Below are 15,017 nucleotides of genomic sequence, written 5' to 3' on the forward strand. Positions count from 1 at the left end.
CGCCCCAGTAGATTCTCTACTCTTCAGTCCTAAGATAGGAGAGATGGTATCCGTGGGGCCCCACATTTAGGAACTAAGAGGAAGCAAAATACAAACACCTCCCTTCAAACAGCCCTCACACACATACACGCACAAAGACAACACACAATCCACAATCCCACTCACCCAGAAACACACGGGGCCAGGGCCCCACGGCCTCGTCCACACTTGCCAGCACTCTGTCACAATGCACAGACCCAGAGCCTACCACTCCGTTGGCAGAACCGCCCCGCCCCCGCATCTTCCCCACAGTTGATATGTCACATTGGAGTCCGAACACGGACCTGGGTGTCTCTCTGCAGCGCGCCATTTACATTTCTCTCTCGATCTGTCAACCTGTCTCGGCTCCTGTCTCTCTCTCTCTGTCTCTGTCTCTCCCTCTCCCCCTCTGGGCCTGTCAGTCTCTTCTCGAAGCTTTGTCTCTGTCTCTGCGTCTCTACCTGGTTTTCTGTCTCTTTGATTTCTTTGCTTTCCTGTCGGTTTCCTGCTCACTCCCCCAGGCTGATCTGATTTCCCTCTCGTTCCCTCACTCTCTCCGCTGCTCTGCGCCCCCCAACATCGGGGGTCGAGGTTGGGGGTGGCTGGAAATTTGCCTTTTCCAGTTCAGGCCAACATGTACTCGTTGAAGCCTTTACCGTTTGTTATTGGGTCACGGCACTGAGGGGCGTGCGGTGGTGAATTTCTATCTTTTATCGGCCTTCTTGTTTGTTTGTGGGCTTTTCTTTTGGTGAGGGGGGCGCTTTTTAGCTCTGGAATCCACCTCTGTCTCCTTTCTGTGTGTACATCTCGACCCCTTTTAATCCCATATCTATATCCGGCTTCCTCCGGGCTCTGGGAACACCAAACTCAGGGTGGGGTGAAAGTAAGGGTAGGGTAGGGGCAATGAATCCCTGCAGAATCGGCTGGGAACAGGCAGGAAGCGAGAAGCTGGGGGGGCGGGGGGGACGCGGGTGGGGGCCTCCGCCTGCCCCGCCCCCGCGCTTCCCACTCTGGGCGCCAGGGGTCGCTCCGCCCCGGGCCGCTTATAGAGGCTCCCGCCGCGCCGCGGCTCACACCACCCGCACTGCCGCCCCGGGAGGGAGGGGAGGAAGGTGAGGGACGCAGAGAGGGAGCGCGCTCGCTGGAGAGAGACGCGGGGCCGGGGCTCCAGCAGGGGCTGGGGCCGCGGCCGGGGTGGAAAGGTGCGTCAGTGCTCGCCGAGAGCCGGAGCGCAAACCTCCGAGGAGGTCGCGTCCGGTGGGCGCCACCCGCAGCGCCGAGCCCGGGACGTCCAGAGCGCTGAGCAGTCCCCCGCTCCGGCCGGCCGGGAGCGATCCGTCCGGGTAGCCGGGGACCCAGCGCCGCATCCTGGAGAGCGCCGCTGCGCGGAGAGCAGGCATCCTAGATCCGTAAGAAGCCCGCCGTCCGAGAAGCCGCGGATCTCAGGCGCCCGGGCACGTTAGGCTGAACAGGAGGGTAATAGAGGACCACGGGTTCGGAGCCGTCGGGAGCCCCCTGGCGCAACTCACCGGGGGAACCTCCGCCTTGACGGAAGGTTTGGGGAACGGCACCGCCGAGGCGGGAGCCCGCAGGGGCGGGGGGGCCCGGGCGCAGCCGTCGGGGGGGGCCCGACCCAGGCCCGAGCCCGGCCACCGCCTCCGGGGCCCGCGGAGAGCCCCGGGCCTCCGCCGCCATTGCGCCCAAGAGTGAGGAGGACCTGCTGGCCCTGGCCGCGTCGCGGCTGAGCCGCCGCAAGCGGGTGGCGGGCGCGGCCGTCGGGGTGGCCATGGTGCTGCTGCTGCTGGTGGCCATTCCGCTGCTGGTGCACAGCTCCCGCGGGCCGGCGCACTACGAGATGCTGGGTCGCTGCCGCATGGTGTGCGACCCCCACGGGCCGCGAGGCCCCGGACCCGACGGCGCTCCCGCCTCCGTGCCCCCCTTCCCTCCCGGCGCCAAGGGAGAGGTGGGCCGGCGCGGCAAGGCAGGTCTGCGAGGGCCCCCGGGCCCCCCCGGGCCCAGAGGGCCTCCGGGAGAGCCGGGCAGGCCGGGTCCCCCGGGTCCTCCCGGCCCAGGCCCCGGCGGGGTGGCGCCCCCTGCCGGCTACGTGCCTCGCATCGCCTTCTACGCGGGTCTGCGGCGGCCGCACGAGGGTTACGAGGTGCTGCGCTTCGACGACGTGGTGACCAATGTCGGGAACGCTTACGAGGCGGCCAGCGGCAAGTTCACCTGCCCCATGCCGGGTGTCTACTTCTTCGCTTACCATGTGCTCATGCGCGGCGGTGACGGCACCAGCATGTGGGCCGACCTGATGAAGAACGGACAGGTGAGGTGCCCCTCCCCCCGCCCGGCCCCGCAGACCCGGTAGCCTTCCAGATCTCCCTGCACTCGTTACACTGGAGGGCTGCGTTCGAATCCCTCCCCTAACGGCGTCAGTGAGTCCAGAAAGGCCGGGCTGCCAAGATCGTACAAATCGGTTCATTTAGCCGATTTGGAGGAGGAGGAATTGGGACCAGAGAAAGGAAATGACCTGCCCAGGGTCTCACGGAGCCTTAGGAATGGTGTCAGAATCAGAACTCGGGACTCAGAGCTTAACGCCTCTACAGCTGCCAACCTCACATCCAACTATAGGCAGCCCCGCACCAAAACTTCTTTGCTGTCTCACCCTGCCAGTTAGCGTCTTTTCTCCTCCTGTCTTGGCCCACCCTCACTTCTGAGGCAGCCCTCCGGGCTTTTGGGTTCCTCAGCATCATGATGGGCGAGTTACCTGGAGTCTGGCTCCTTTGAATTAGAATGGAACCCAGGTCTCTGGCACTGGGCAGTCCACCGCTGTTCTCATGTGGGGGCATTCAGCTTGGATTTTCGAGTAAAAGGTAAAAAAGACAACACTCGCCCAGCGGCCGGGACCAATACCAGAGCTGGCCTTACCCTTAGCTAATACTGAGTCGGGAGGCAGAGGTGGAAATCGTGTGGCAGTTCACCGGCCAGACAGGCAGCGTGATGAAAGGGGTTTGGAGGGGGAAAGAGGCAAAGGACAGATAAAGTGGAAGCTTTGGACTAGGTTCCAGAAGCCCCACATCTTCCCTGGCAACCTCTGGCTTCTGGTCAGAGTTGGAGTCACTGCCACCTTGGCTTGGGGGAATAGCTCCAAGGACTCAGTTGGAGGACTGGGACACGCAGAGAGGGAACGAAAGGCCGCAGGGCTGGGAGTTGGGGGAGGCACTTGGGCCCCACAAGCCGCAGGGTGTAAGATTGGGGCGAAGTGGTGACCTCTGAATGCCTGGCAGGGTGGGGTGGTGTTGACCGTGGCACATCAGGCCTGCTGGTCCTGGAGGTCCGAACCCCGGCTCTGCTATGGCTGCTGCACGCTCCTGCTCCAGGACTAGCAGGCGCGGCCTTGGGGTCTCCTCCCAGTAGGGCCGCCCCCAGGAACCCAAGGAAAGAGAGTGTGTGTGTCTGTATGGGAGAGCTGTATTTGTGTAAGGGAGTGTGTGCGTGATGCGAGTGTGTCTGTGGGTGCCGGGTGCGAAGGGGTGAGAATAGAGCAGTGTCCGTGTGCATGTGGCACTGAGTAGGTGTGTGTGGTCTATGCAGGGCATCTGAGCAGGAGGAGGGGGCGAGTGTCTATCTAGACTGTGCCGGTTCCTGAGGGGGCGGGGGCGGCGCAGCTCCCCACTCAGTATTCCGCGGCGCGGGCGCTGCGGCCCTGGGGACGGTAAATAGTGATTAGAATAATGATGAATAATTAATGAGTTAATAACCAGCCCCCGCGGGACGGGAAGAGGGGGGCTGGGGAAGGGGCTGGAGGCCGGAGGAGACCAGCAGAGAGGCCAGAGGGAAGAAGGGGTTACCTGTTGGGGAGGAAGGCGACCTCCATGTCGTGGCGCCGGTGGGCGCTGGAAGGGGAAAGGGCACCCAGAGGCGAGAATGCATCATTGCACCTTCCCATGGCCCGCACCCTTGCTTGCCTACTACAGACACACCTGTGCCCTATCACTGAGGGAAGGGAATGAAAGTTTAGGAGGTCAGAGCGGGCTCAGAAATCTTAGAAATCATCCTACAGGCTAATCTTACTGTTCAAGTGAGGACGCAAACGCTGTATGGCGTTTTTTAGGTGCAAAGCGCTGTTCTAACACACTTCATAGATAGTAACTCATTCAGTCCCGACGACCGCATGAGGTCGGCTCGACCCTTACCTCCCAGCTTGTGGAGAAGGCGCGGAGCTTGCCGAGTCGCACAGCTGGTGAAGGGCAGGACCTGGGCTCAGGACCCGCTGCCTCCTGCCCTCCCAGCCCCTGCAGCCTGCAACCCTGGCGCCGCCTCCGCCACCCCAGGCCCGCCCAGGGCGTGAGCGGCGCGTCCGGTTCTCCCCGCTAGGTCCGGGCCAGCGCCATTGCTCAGGACGCCGACCAGAACTACGACTACGCCAGCAACAGCGTCATCCTGCACCTGGACGTGGGCGACGAAGTCTTCATCAAGCTGGACGGCGGGAAGGTGCACGGCGGCAACACCAACAAGTACAGCACCTTCTCCGGCTTCATCATCTACCCGGACTGAGCAGGGCCCCACCCCCCGCGCCCCCGTCGCCCCCCGCCCTCGCTCCCCTCTCACCCGCCTTCAGCCGACCCCACCCAAGGCGCCACCCCGTCCTTCGAGAGCCGGGCGGTGGGGCGGACCCTCCCGCTCCCGGAGGCGGCCTTGCTGGGGGGACTCCCCGCGCTCCGTAGTCGGAGCGGCCGGGGGAGGGGGAGCAGAGCGGCCCGGGAAGGGACCCCCCGCGTCCGAGCGCGCGCCCGGGCGACCGGGCGGAGAGGGGCGGGGGTCGGGGCCCCCCTACCGCCGGGAGCTGGGGAACAGCTCCACTGCCCGGAGCTGCAAGCAGAAAGCAAGCCCAGGCAGTATTTGGCGGTGGTCGTGTGGTGTGTGCGTGTGCGTGTGCGCGTGTGCAGTTGGAAGCGCTCGGAGGTGGAGAGCAGAAACAGGAGCCCATCTAGGTGGGAGGAGAGGAAACATCTGGCTGGCGCTGGTCCTCTGTCACCACGACTTTCTCTTACCATCCTCTCCTCCCTTCATCTCCGTTTTCGGGCTCCAGGCTCTGGCCTAGCAGCCTTCCTGTGAACTGGAGGGACCAGTGAATTCTTTCCTAGCATTTGAAACGCATTCTGTACAGTCCCCATTTCACCCCCATCCTGCCTAGGCCCTAGGGTTACAGCTGCTGTGGCCTCTTCCAATAAAGTGAAGTTGGAGAATGTGTGTGCTTCTTAACTGGGTGCAGAGTGGGAGGAAACAGCTGACCCTTTCCCTCACTCCTCTCAAGGACTCTCTCGCCTAACCAGTCTCTCTGCCAGAGGCAAAGGTTTACTTATTCCTGGCAAGGCCTGTCTCTGGGGGGAGAAGAGGAGGGGAGTAGCCCAGGGCTTCTACTCTGATATGGAAAGGGAGGAGTATCAGCTTCAGGAGAGCTTTGAGGCCTGTACTGTAGGGAGACGCCAGCCAGAATGACATGAACAAGGGAGGATTCCAGAGATAGGGGTCTGGTGCTTCTGCTTTAGGCGTGATGCGGGGGAGTTGTGAAAAGAGGACCCTAGGGGATGAGGGCCATTGCTGATGGCTCCTGGGAGTGGCATTGATCTCAAAAAGCAAGAGCACGTCCTTAAAGGTCCAGATTTGCCACCCCCCACCCCCCAGTACACACACACACACACACACACACACACACACACACACACAGTCACAGAGCTTGCTGAGGGTGGGGTGGGCAGGAGTGGGATGTCCCTGTAGGACAGCTCCTGGGGAGGGAGCCTGGGGGATCCGGAGAGCCGAGGGCCTGCCTCTAAGCTGGGGGACACTGCCACCGTGTGGGCAGCTGGAGAGCAACAGCTCCGGCTGACCTAGATCAGCCCAGAGGGAAACTGACATTTGGACACTTTAGAAACTTTATTGAAGGATAAAGGGTATCAGCTCCCAGTCTCCTGGGGTGGACAATAAATAAAGGCTAAAAAGGAAGGGGCAAGGCAGGGCAGGAGGTGGATGCATCATGACAGAGAGTCCTGTGGGGCAGCAGGACCAACTGGAATAAAACACTGGAGAGGAAGAAGACTGTCAGCGCAGCAATCCTTGAACTGTAGCCAACCCTTCCCCACTGACCTCTGCAAAGAAGTAGAGGCTGGAGCCCCCCGCCCCCCACCCCCGCCTCTGCCCCCCTGCCCAGGCCTCCTCCCCCTCCCCCAAACCACCATGTTTTCTGGAGGCTGGAGGCGCGCTGGGCAGGCACAGCCTGGCTATGGACAGGGGTGCTCACCAGGGCATCCTGCCATTCAAGCAGCGTGGCCACAGGGTTGGTGCAGACCCGGGGGGAGCCTGAGGGTGGGGCTCGGCTGGTGTAGAAGGCACATTCATCATCCAGGCGGGCCTCGTGGAAGCAGTGGATGGCAGTCAGACATGCTTTGAGGCGCTGCCTCAGGGCCAGGGTTCGAGGGGCAAGACCGCTGGGACCTGAGGGCCGAAGGCCAAGGAGACTTCAGGGCAGGCTCTGGAGTCCTATACTCCCACCATCTACTGCCCTTTCCCACTCCCCCGACCAGGGGCCAAGACAATTAGGAGCACATTAGAGCTCGAGGGGCAACTCCTCCCTTCTTTCTGAAAGAGCGCCAGGCTGGGGGGTGCAGGGAGCAGGGCAGGTGGAGGAAAGAAAAGCCTGGAACCACCCGGTGCAAGGAAGGGGCCCCGCTCCCAGTGAGAGATGAGGATCTCCTTTGTTCACAAGCCCTTCTGACCAACTCCTTACCTGCCTGGCCTGTTGGCGGCCTCAGAGACTGGAGTGAGTGAATAGGGGGGCTGGCACAAAGTGGGCGTTGGGAGGAGAAGGTCAGGCTGGTGGTGGCTGGAGTCCACTGCCGGCAGCAAGGCTGTGGGCTGGCCTCTGGACTTCTAGGTTCCAGGGGGCCGGCCTCTGATGCCCCAGGCTCTATCCTAGGGGAGGCCTCTAGGAGTCCAATCTGCCTGTGGGAGTCTACCTGAAGGCATCCGGGCTCTACTGGAGGGCAGGGCTCTGATACCTCAGGCTCTTCCTGGGCAGAGGGTCCTGGCATCCCAGGCTCCCTCCTATGGCCGGACTCTGAGGGTCCTGGCTCTGCTGGAGGGCAGGACTGAGCTATCTCCAGCTTTGCTTCCGGGCAGGGCTGTGGTTCCTCACACTCCTCTGGCAGGCAGGGCTCTGGTAGTCCAGAGTGCTGTGACAGTCCAGGAAGGTGTAAGTCCCCTGCATTATGCTCCGGGGCATTCAGCGTTCTAGAAACCTCAGCCAGCAGGGGCTGAAGTTCAACCATATCCAGAGAGGAGCCTCCATTATGGGGGGCACACTTGTCCCCAGCAAGCCCTTCTACCTCCTTTCGCAACAGCTGCTGCAGGATATTGATGCGCTGTGGGTAGGAGAAGAGTACACAGGGTGATGTCAAGGTGTTTGGGTTCCACTGTCTGCCCACACGGTCCTGTTCCCGCACTCTCCTCTCCGCCTTTGTCCCCTTCCCAGCTCTGTCACTGCTGATCAGCCATCAAGGCTGTCACCCACACGGACGCACCTGCAGCTTCAGCTCTTGGAGCGTGGGGGTTGTACCAGGGTGGGGTCCAGGAGGAGTTGCCACAGGAGGGTTCCCAGGCCCCTCCTGCACCTTCCTACAGCTCTCCTGGTCAAATAACCGGACTGCAATCTGCTCCTGCCACAGGGGAGAACAGGGGTTCTGTGAGGAAACCAGTCCAGGGCAGGAAGAGGATCAATCTGATGCCACCCTCAGGAGGAAGGGGTCAGGTTAGCCGAGAGGCCCTGAACGTAGATTAGGAGAGCCGGCAGAGGAGCAGGGTGGGTTGGGGGGCTTCCAAGAGAGCCCACCTGCCTCCGACTGCTGGGCTCAGGCCAACAGGACCCAGCGAGGGATGTCAGCAGGGAAAGGCTTCAGGCACTTACCCAGGGCAGGGCAGGCTCTTCAGGACATGACTGAGGGGACAGACCAGTCAAACACGGGGCCTGGGACAGAAGTGAGACCGCATCACTCTCCCCACCCATCCATTCCCTTCCTCCCCGCCCGGGGCCAGGAGGTCAGCTACTTCCCTGCTCCCTCTTACCTGTTGAACTCTGGGGCCCGACAGGATAGGCGTGAACTGGGTTTGGGGACGAATGGCAAGACGCCGCAACACTGAATACGAGGTCTGGGGAGAGAGGAGGATGGCTGAACGGGAGCAAAACCCAGACCTGGCAGGGATCCCAGCCAGACTATTGTGCCCTCACCCAGCCCCCAGGAGTGGTGGATACAAACTAAAACGGAAGGGCCAGGAGAGGGTACGCGCTGAGCCCGTCCAAAGGGCGATGGATGGCTGATGGAAGGTGGCCCCCCATGGCCAGGGGAGGGTATCAGGTGGGAGGCACTGGTGTCCTGTGGGGAGGAACAAGGTGGAAGAGTGATCCCCGCCCTCTGCATTCCTAGTCTCCTCATTATGGCAGCCAGGGTGATTCTTTGAAGACCTACTCAAATCCTGCCTCTCCCCTGTTCATCGCCCCTCCCCGTGGAAGGCCACGCATTCCAAATAAAAGCCAAGGCCTCATGCTGGTTTATAAATCCTAATGCAATCTGATCTTGCCATCACCCTAAGCTCACTTCCTGCTGTCCTCCTTATTCTGCTTCGGCCTGGCTAGGGTCTCCTTTCTTAAACACACATTCCCATGTCAGGGCCTTTGCATCTGCAATTCCCTTGGCCTGGACCTTTCTTTCCCCAGATCTCTGTACAGTTCACGTCCCCAACTCCTTTCAGTCTTCACTTAAATGTCATCTTCTCAGTAAGATTTCCCTGACCAATCTATTTGAAATCAAAATACCCCCTCCCCTACATCCCTACCCCCTTCGGTGTCTACTTTTTTTTTTTTTTTTAATTCATCAGCACCTGACATGCTATATATTTTACATACAGGTTTTTTTTTTTGTCTCTCCCTTCTAGAATGTGAATTTATTTACTACTATATATCTAGAACCTAGAGTACTGCTTGGCACACAGTAACTGGTCGATAAACACTTGTAGAGTCAATGAATGTCAGATCTGCCTCACTCTCCGCACTGATCTGATGCGTGATACAAATCTATACCAGACCATGACCTCTCAGCCCCAGGTTCCAGACAGCTGGTAAACAGAGGCTAGTCCTACTCTGGACAGACCTTGGGCCCATGGGGCAAACACAGCTCAATTAACATCCCAAGGCCCACCCACAATCCTCTGGTGCTGGCTGGTGCCAGAGAATTCCCCCAAACATCTCCCCTGCCTCCTCCCCATCCCAGAAGGGTCACATCTCACCCTGGTGTGGGTTCTCTCTCTTAATGGTACCCGTTGGGCCAGACCTAGGGGGCCCCCTCCTCCTTCATCTGAGCGAGTAACAACTTCATGTTCTCCTTCAGGAAGAGAGGGAGCTAGGAGGAGACAGGAAGTTTGCTGTAGTGCTAGAACACATACCACTGTCTGGCACAGGGTTTTGCAACCTCCAGAGAGGGTATGCCAGTTTGACAGCCCCCACTGTACCATCGAGGTGGGGACCCATCCAGCATCCCCTTGGAGCCCAGCACTATCTCAGTAATCACTTATTAATCAGAACGCCCCAAGTGGGCTAAGGGGGTGATGATGGTCCTTAGGGCTGAGGACAGAACAGTGAGTGGAAGGTAAATCTTATAGAAAGTGGCAGAGAAAGGGTTGAAGTGGGGACCACCTCCTTTGACACAAGTGCAACAGGGCAACCTCTAGCCTATCAGGATCCCTTCCTTTGTGGCTCCTTCCGACATGGCCTTCCCCTCATGCAGCCTTCCCCAACTGCTGAGCTTTCTCCTGTCTTGTTCCCAACTTTAGGCAGCCCACCTACTCCTGTCTTCTTCCCATGGCTGGACACACTCACCAGGCTGGACTGGGGTCTCCAGGAGCAATCCTGAGGTCTGGCTCACCGAAGTCCTGATGACAATAAGGACAGCAACTAGCAGTCACTGAGTACCAAGTATGAGCTGGGCACTTTGCTAAGTGCTTTACAAACATCATCTCATGTAAGTCTTTGTGCAACAATCTCTAACAATACAAGAATTATCCTCATTTGACAGATGAAAGAACCTGAAACCTGGAGGTTAAGGCAAGCTTACACTAGTAAGTGCTGAGAATTAGGAGTCAAACCCAAATCCCATTCATTGCCATCATCTATGCTCTAGCCACTAAACAAAAGAGATAGTATTTCTCATTTCTGTTTCTTCTTCCCCCACAACCTGAAAAAACTGATGTCATACTGAAGGTTGGCCGTAGAGGCCTGAACCCTATTCCAAGGGTTCAGCCTGGGCACCCACATATTTCCCCCTTCCCCTCCTGGGTTGCTAGGAAGTCCTAAAGCTACTGGAAAGAACCCTGAATCAGACACTGGATCATTCTCTTCCAAATGATCCTTTCCCCCCTCACCGGCTGCTGCCACCTGTCACTCTTCTCAGCTCCTGGAAACTGGGGTGAGTAGAGGGGTGAAAGGAAGGTCCTGAAGGTGGAATCTGACCCACGGGAGCAAGAGGAAAAAAGCAGAGTCAGAGGTGGGCTCTGAAGCTTCAGACCTCACCATCAGCCCCATCAGCCTCCACAACCCCTCTGGCTCGTCAGGAGGTATCTTCCCTCCTAAGGCCCAGTTTTGTCCCAGGGAGGAGCTCCCAGAAGCATTGAGCATCATCAGCTCCTCAAGGGCACTCACCAGAGCCTCTAGCCTCTGAGAACACAAGGTGCGGCTGCGAGGTCCTGGTCCTTCCAGCCTCGAGAAGCAGGAAGCCCTGGTAGGGTCCAGTCGGTGGGCAGGGGTTCTAGGGGCTAAATATGCAGAAGCCCGGGCACCCTGACACCACAAAAAGAGGCTATTAGCCCAAGCTCAGGACTCCCTCCTTGGCCCACACCAGCCACTGTTCTGTCCTCAGCCCTAAGGACCTCTATCCCTCCTCATAGTCTATTTTATTACCTGGCCCCTACGGGTGGTGCCTCCTTGGCTCCCTCGAACCAGTATTCTCTGAGCCAGACTGGGCTGGCGCCCCAGGAGACAGCTCTTAACCCCCTCACCTGACAGGATGGTGGCCAGGGCTGCAGGGTCGGCCACAAACTCTACAGTCCCTGGAGCCTCTGCAAGAGAAGAGAAGGAAAGGTGAAAAGGAACAGGAAGGAGGAAGGCTGAAGAGTCAGCAGTCACCTTGTGGTGCAAGAGTGAGCTGAAGAGACTCATATTATTGAACTCAGTTCACCGAAGTTCATGGAACTTTATGTAAGACACGATCCTAGGCACTGGGGCTCAAAGAGGAATGAGAAACCCCCCAGCCTCGGGAAGTTACCATCAAACTAGAGTGAGGTGACAGGCTCAAGCCAAGGCATGGATGTGTTATGAAAGAAGTACTGCCAAGTATTAGAACACAGAGGAATTGATTGTGACTAAGGGGGCTGGAAAGGCTCTAGAAGAGATGACATTTTGCTAAAGGAAAGAGAGGGCTTCCAGGAGTAGAGAGTTTACCAGGAGCAGGGTGCAGGATTCAGAGCAGGCAGGAGACCAGGTTAGTGGAAAGCTCCCAAATCCCACTGGATGCATCATCCCCTTCCCCCACACCCACACAAAGAGACTGTGTTTTCAAGCCTCCAAAGGGTACCTGTCTGGGGAGGAGGCTTAGGCCCCACATTCTGTACCCCAGGGCTAGGCCTCAGTTCCTCCAAGGGGTTCCGGAGCTGAGTGCTCCCCAGTGATCTCTCTGATTTCTCTGTTTGATGTGTGACTTTCGGCCTGGGGCCTGCTGAGTCGACAGGGCATTGAATACTGAACTTCTGCACCAATCTCTGGGGGAGGGGAGGACAAAAGGCTGGGGCTCAGCTTTGGGGCGCATTGGTGGCATGAGCTGTCTCCTTGCAGCTACTGTCTTCACCCACAGACCCCCTCTTACCTTTGGATCTTGGTTCTCCTGGTCCAGGACACAGGATTTGACTGTGGGGAGAGGCGGGCGTCTCTGAGAGCGTACGGGAATCTTGCTAGGGGTGGGAGATACGCCCCTGGGGAGCGGATCCTTCGTGGCTTGGAGGGTGGGCATGACTGCTACAGCTGAGGTGGGGAGGGAAACAGGACCTCAGGTCAAAGGTCAGCCAGTTTGAAGCATCAGTTCCGACCTTCCTGAAGCTCCCACCTCCGCCCAAACCCATGCGCCCAGAAGACCCGATGCTTCCAAGGCCGCTGCAGGAAGCCCCTCCCTCCAGATACCCCGACTCTACTCTTCGGCTCCAGGACCCCGAGCTGCCTCTCCTCCCTATGAGCCCCGCGGCCCCCATTCCCTCTACGATCTCCATGCCGCACCTTCCTCGGAGCCACCGCGGCTCACCCCGATTTCATTCGCTCTTTCTTGACTGGCTTCAGCAGCAGCTACTTCCCCAGTTTGTAAAATACGCCAAGCCCCTGATTGGCTCTTCTGCGCTCCCCGGAGGCGCGTGACACCTGGCTGAACTGTCCAATCCACGGGCTCCGGAGGCGGGGCCAGAAGAAGGACTGGTGGTCGAGCCGCTCTCCGGCCAGGAAAAAACTGACCCGACTCAGCCAGCCAATCGGAGAGCGGAGCGCGGGGAGGGGGGCGGGAAAAGAGAAAGAGGGCGGGCATTCTGAGGTTGGGAAGGCGTGGCCCTCCAAGTCCCGGCCACAACGGGCGCTGCCGACTCTCGCGAGGTCTCGGGACTGCTCGGAGCAGGAGCGGTCCAGGCTGTGCGGGATGGGCGGGCGGTGCGGGAGAGGCCGAGGGCGCCGGCGGCGGGCGCGACCCCACACCCGACTGACCCGAGCGCTGCGCGAGCTCAGGGGACGCAGCTGCAGACGCGTAGAAGAAACGTCTTTTCCACTTGGTGCCTGGGAGGAGGAAGCGCCTCCAAACGGATGGAGAGGGCTGGAGGCAATAGAACTGAGCCCAACGATGATGAACCATCTTTGGGGCACTTGGGGGGCTCAACCGCTTAAGCCTCCGACTCTTGACTTTGGCTCAGGTCACGATCTCCGGGTGGCGAGATCCAGCCCCACGTGGGGCTCTGCACCCAGGGGAGACTCCCCTTGAGATTCTTTTCTCTCTCTCCCTCTCTCTGCTTCCCCCCAACCCGATTCTCTCTCTCTCTCTCTCTCTCAAGTAAATAAATAAATCTTTAAAAATAATAATAATAGGGGAGACCCGGTGGCGCAGCGGTTTAGCGCCGCCTTCGGCCCAGGGCCTGATCCTGGAGACCTGGGATCGAGTCCCCGCCTCGGGCTCCCTGCATGGACCTGCTTCTCCCTCTTCCTGTGTCTCTGCCTCTCTCTCTGTGTGTCTCTCATGAATAAATAAATAAAATCTTTAAAAATAATAATAAATAGGGACGGCTGGGTGGCCCAGTCCTTGATCATCGACCTTTGACTCAGGTCGTGATCCCAGGGTTCCCAGGATCGAGTCCCACATCGGGCTCCCTGCCTGCAGGGAGCCTGCCTCTCCCTCTGCCTGTGTCTCTGCTTTTCTCTGTGTCTCTCATGAATAAATAAGCAAAATTTTAAATAAATAACCCAACCATCTCACAGGAGCCTCACAGCCTGGTCAGGCGTGGTCTCCATTTCACAGACTCAGCGTCACTGGAACTCATTCCACTCAACAGGCATGGAAGAGGGAAGACGGTGTCACTGTTACTGGCAGGCAGGGGTGTGAAACTGAGGGAACCTAGAATATCCCGGTTAGACTGGAGGGGTGACCTCCAATGGAACATGGGAAAGTGGTGATGGTTACAAGTGTACAGGACTCTGGTAGGACTGTCCCTGACTTCCGCGGGTTCTATTACTCAGGCCAAGAACCCGGAGGTATTCTGAACTCCTTGGTTCCCTTACATTCTCTCGTTCACTCTTACTACTTTTGTATCTGTAGGACTCATTTACTCTTCCTCTTCACCACAGACACCCTAATCCACCCTAACCTAGCCTAGTGGATTGGAAGAGTCTCCCACCCTCCATTCCCTCTTGCTTTCCATTTTAATACCTTCGCCACAGGGCAGCTAGAGCAATCTTTCCAAAACTGCAAATCTGGTCCTGTTACCACTGTGCCTTGACTGTTCCTCTTCCCCACTCCCCGTCTTGTTCTCTGCTTTCCAACTTCACTGCCTCTTTCAGTTCCTCAAACTCGTCATGTGCCTTCTAGTCTCTCTGCCTGGAATGCCTTTTTAAAAAGTATTTCTTAATTTAAATTCAATTAATTAACATATAGTGTATTAGTATCAGAGGTTCAGTGATTCATCAGTCATATATAACACCCAGTGGTCATTACATCACAGGCCCTCCTTAATCTCCATCACCCAATTACCCCATCCCCCCCTCCAGGAACCCTGTTTGTTTCCTGATTAAGAGTCTCTTATGGGGGATCCCTGGGTGGCGCAGCAGTTTGGTGCGGGCCTTTGGCCCCAGGGCGTGATCCTGGAGACCCGGGATCGAATCCCACGTCGGGCTCCCAGTGCATGGAGCCTGCTTCTCCCTCTGCCTATGTCTCTGCCTCTCTCTCTCTCTCTCTCTCTGTTACTATCATAAATAAATAAAAATTTAAAAAAAAAGTCTTATGGTTTGTCTCCCTCATGTTTTATTTTTTCCTCCCCTCCCTTATGATCCTCTGTTTTTTTTTAAAGGGGCACAAGTTTTATTTGAACAAATTATATAAACTTTTCTTTTTTATTTATTTATTTTTCTTTATTTATTTATGATAGTCACACAGAGAGAGAGAGAGAGAGGCAGAGACACAGGCAGAGGGAGAAGCAGGCTCCATGCTCTGGGAGCCCGACGTGGGATTCGATCCCGGGTCTCCAGGATCGCACCCTGGGCCAAAGGCAGGCGCCAAACCGCTGCGCCACCCAGGGATCCCCTCTTTTTTTTATAATAAATTTATTTTTTATTGGTGTTCAATTTACCAACATACAGAATAACACCCAGTGCTCATCCCGTC

The 15,017-nt window shown here is 57.9% G+C and overlaps 2 protein-coding genes across 4 annotated transcripts; one reads left to right on the forward strand and one right to left on the reverse strand.

Annotated features, from left to right (window-relative positions):
• The first annotated feature begins 1,026 nt into the window (after positions 1–1,026).
• C1QL4 (complement C1q like 4) lies at positions 1,027–5,266 on the forward strand. The gene is made up of 2 exons (XM_025477514.3): positions 1,027–2,341; positions 4,393–5,266. The coding sequence occupies exons 1-2, from the start codon at positions 1,805–1,807 to the stop codon at positions 4,570–4,572; spliced, it is 717 nt and encodes a 238-aa protein (XP_025333299.1). The 5' UTR covers positions 1,027–1,804; the 3' UTR covers positions 4,573–5,266.
• Positions 5,267–5,933: 667 nt separating this feature from the next.
• On the reverse strand, positions 5,934–12,538 carry LOC112678290 (trophinin associated protein). 3 transcript variants are annotated; one of them, XM_025477512.1, is made up of 15 exons: positions 12,386–12,538; positions 11,982–12,136; positions 11,694–11,877; positions 11,021–11,178; positions 10,763–10,900; positions 10,486–10,568; positions 9,944–9,996; positions 9,355–9,467; positions 8,328–8,444; positions 8,137–8,220; positions 7,979–8,038; positions 7,596–7,730; positions 6,803–7,436; positions 6,317–6,510; positions 5,934–6,098 (listed from the first exon to the last, which is right to left on the reverse strand). In XM_025477512.1, exons 2-15 carry the CDS (start codon positions 12,123–12,125, stop codon positions 6,051–6,053), a joined length of 2,145 nt encoding a protein of 714 aa, XP_025333297.1. In that variant the 5' UTR covers positions 12,126–12,136; positions 12,386–12,538; the 3' UTR covers positions 5,934–6,050. The 3 variants fall into 3 exon arrangements, with proteins under 3 accessions (XP_025333297.1, XP_025333296.1, XP_035563078.1); XM_025477511.1 differs by having other exon boundaries at positions 5,934–6,164; XM_035707185.1 differs by lacking the exons at positions 9,944–9,996; positions 10,486–10,568; positions 10,763–10,900 and having other exon boundaries at positions 5,934–6,164; positions 11,119–11,178.
• Between the last annotated feature and the right edge of the window lie 2,479 nt (positions 12,539–15,017).

This window comes from Canis lupus, chromosome 27, assembly GCF_003254725.2.
Source record: "Canis lupus dingo isolate Sandy chromosome 27, ASM325472v2, whole genome shotgun sequence".
NCBI lineage: Eukaryota > Metazoa > Chordata > Mammalia > Carnivora > Canidae > Canis > Canis lupus.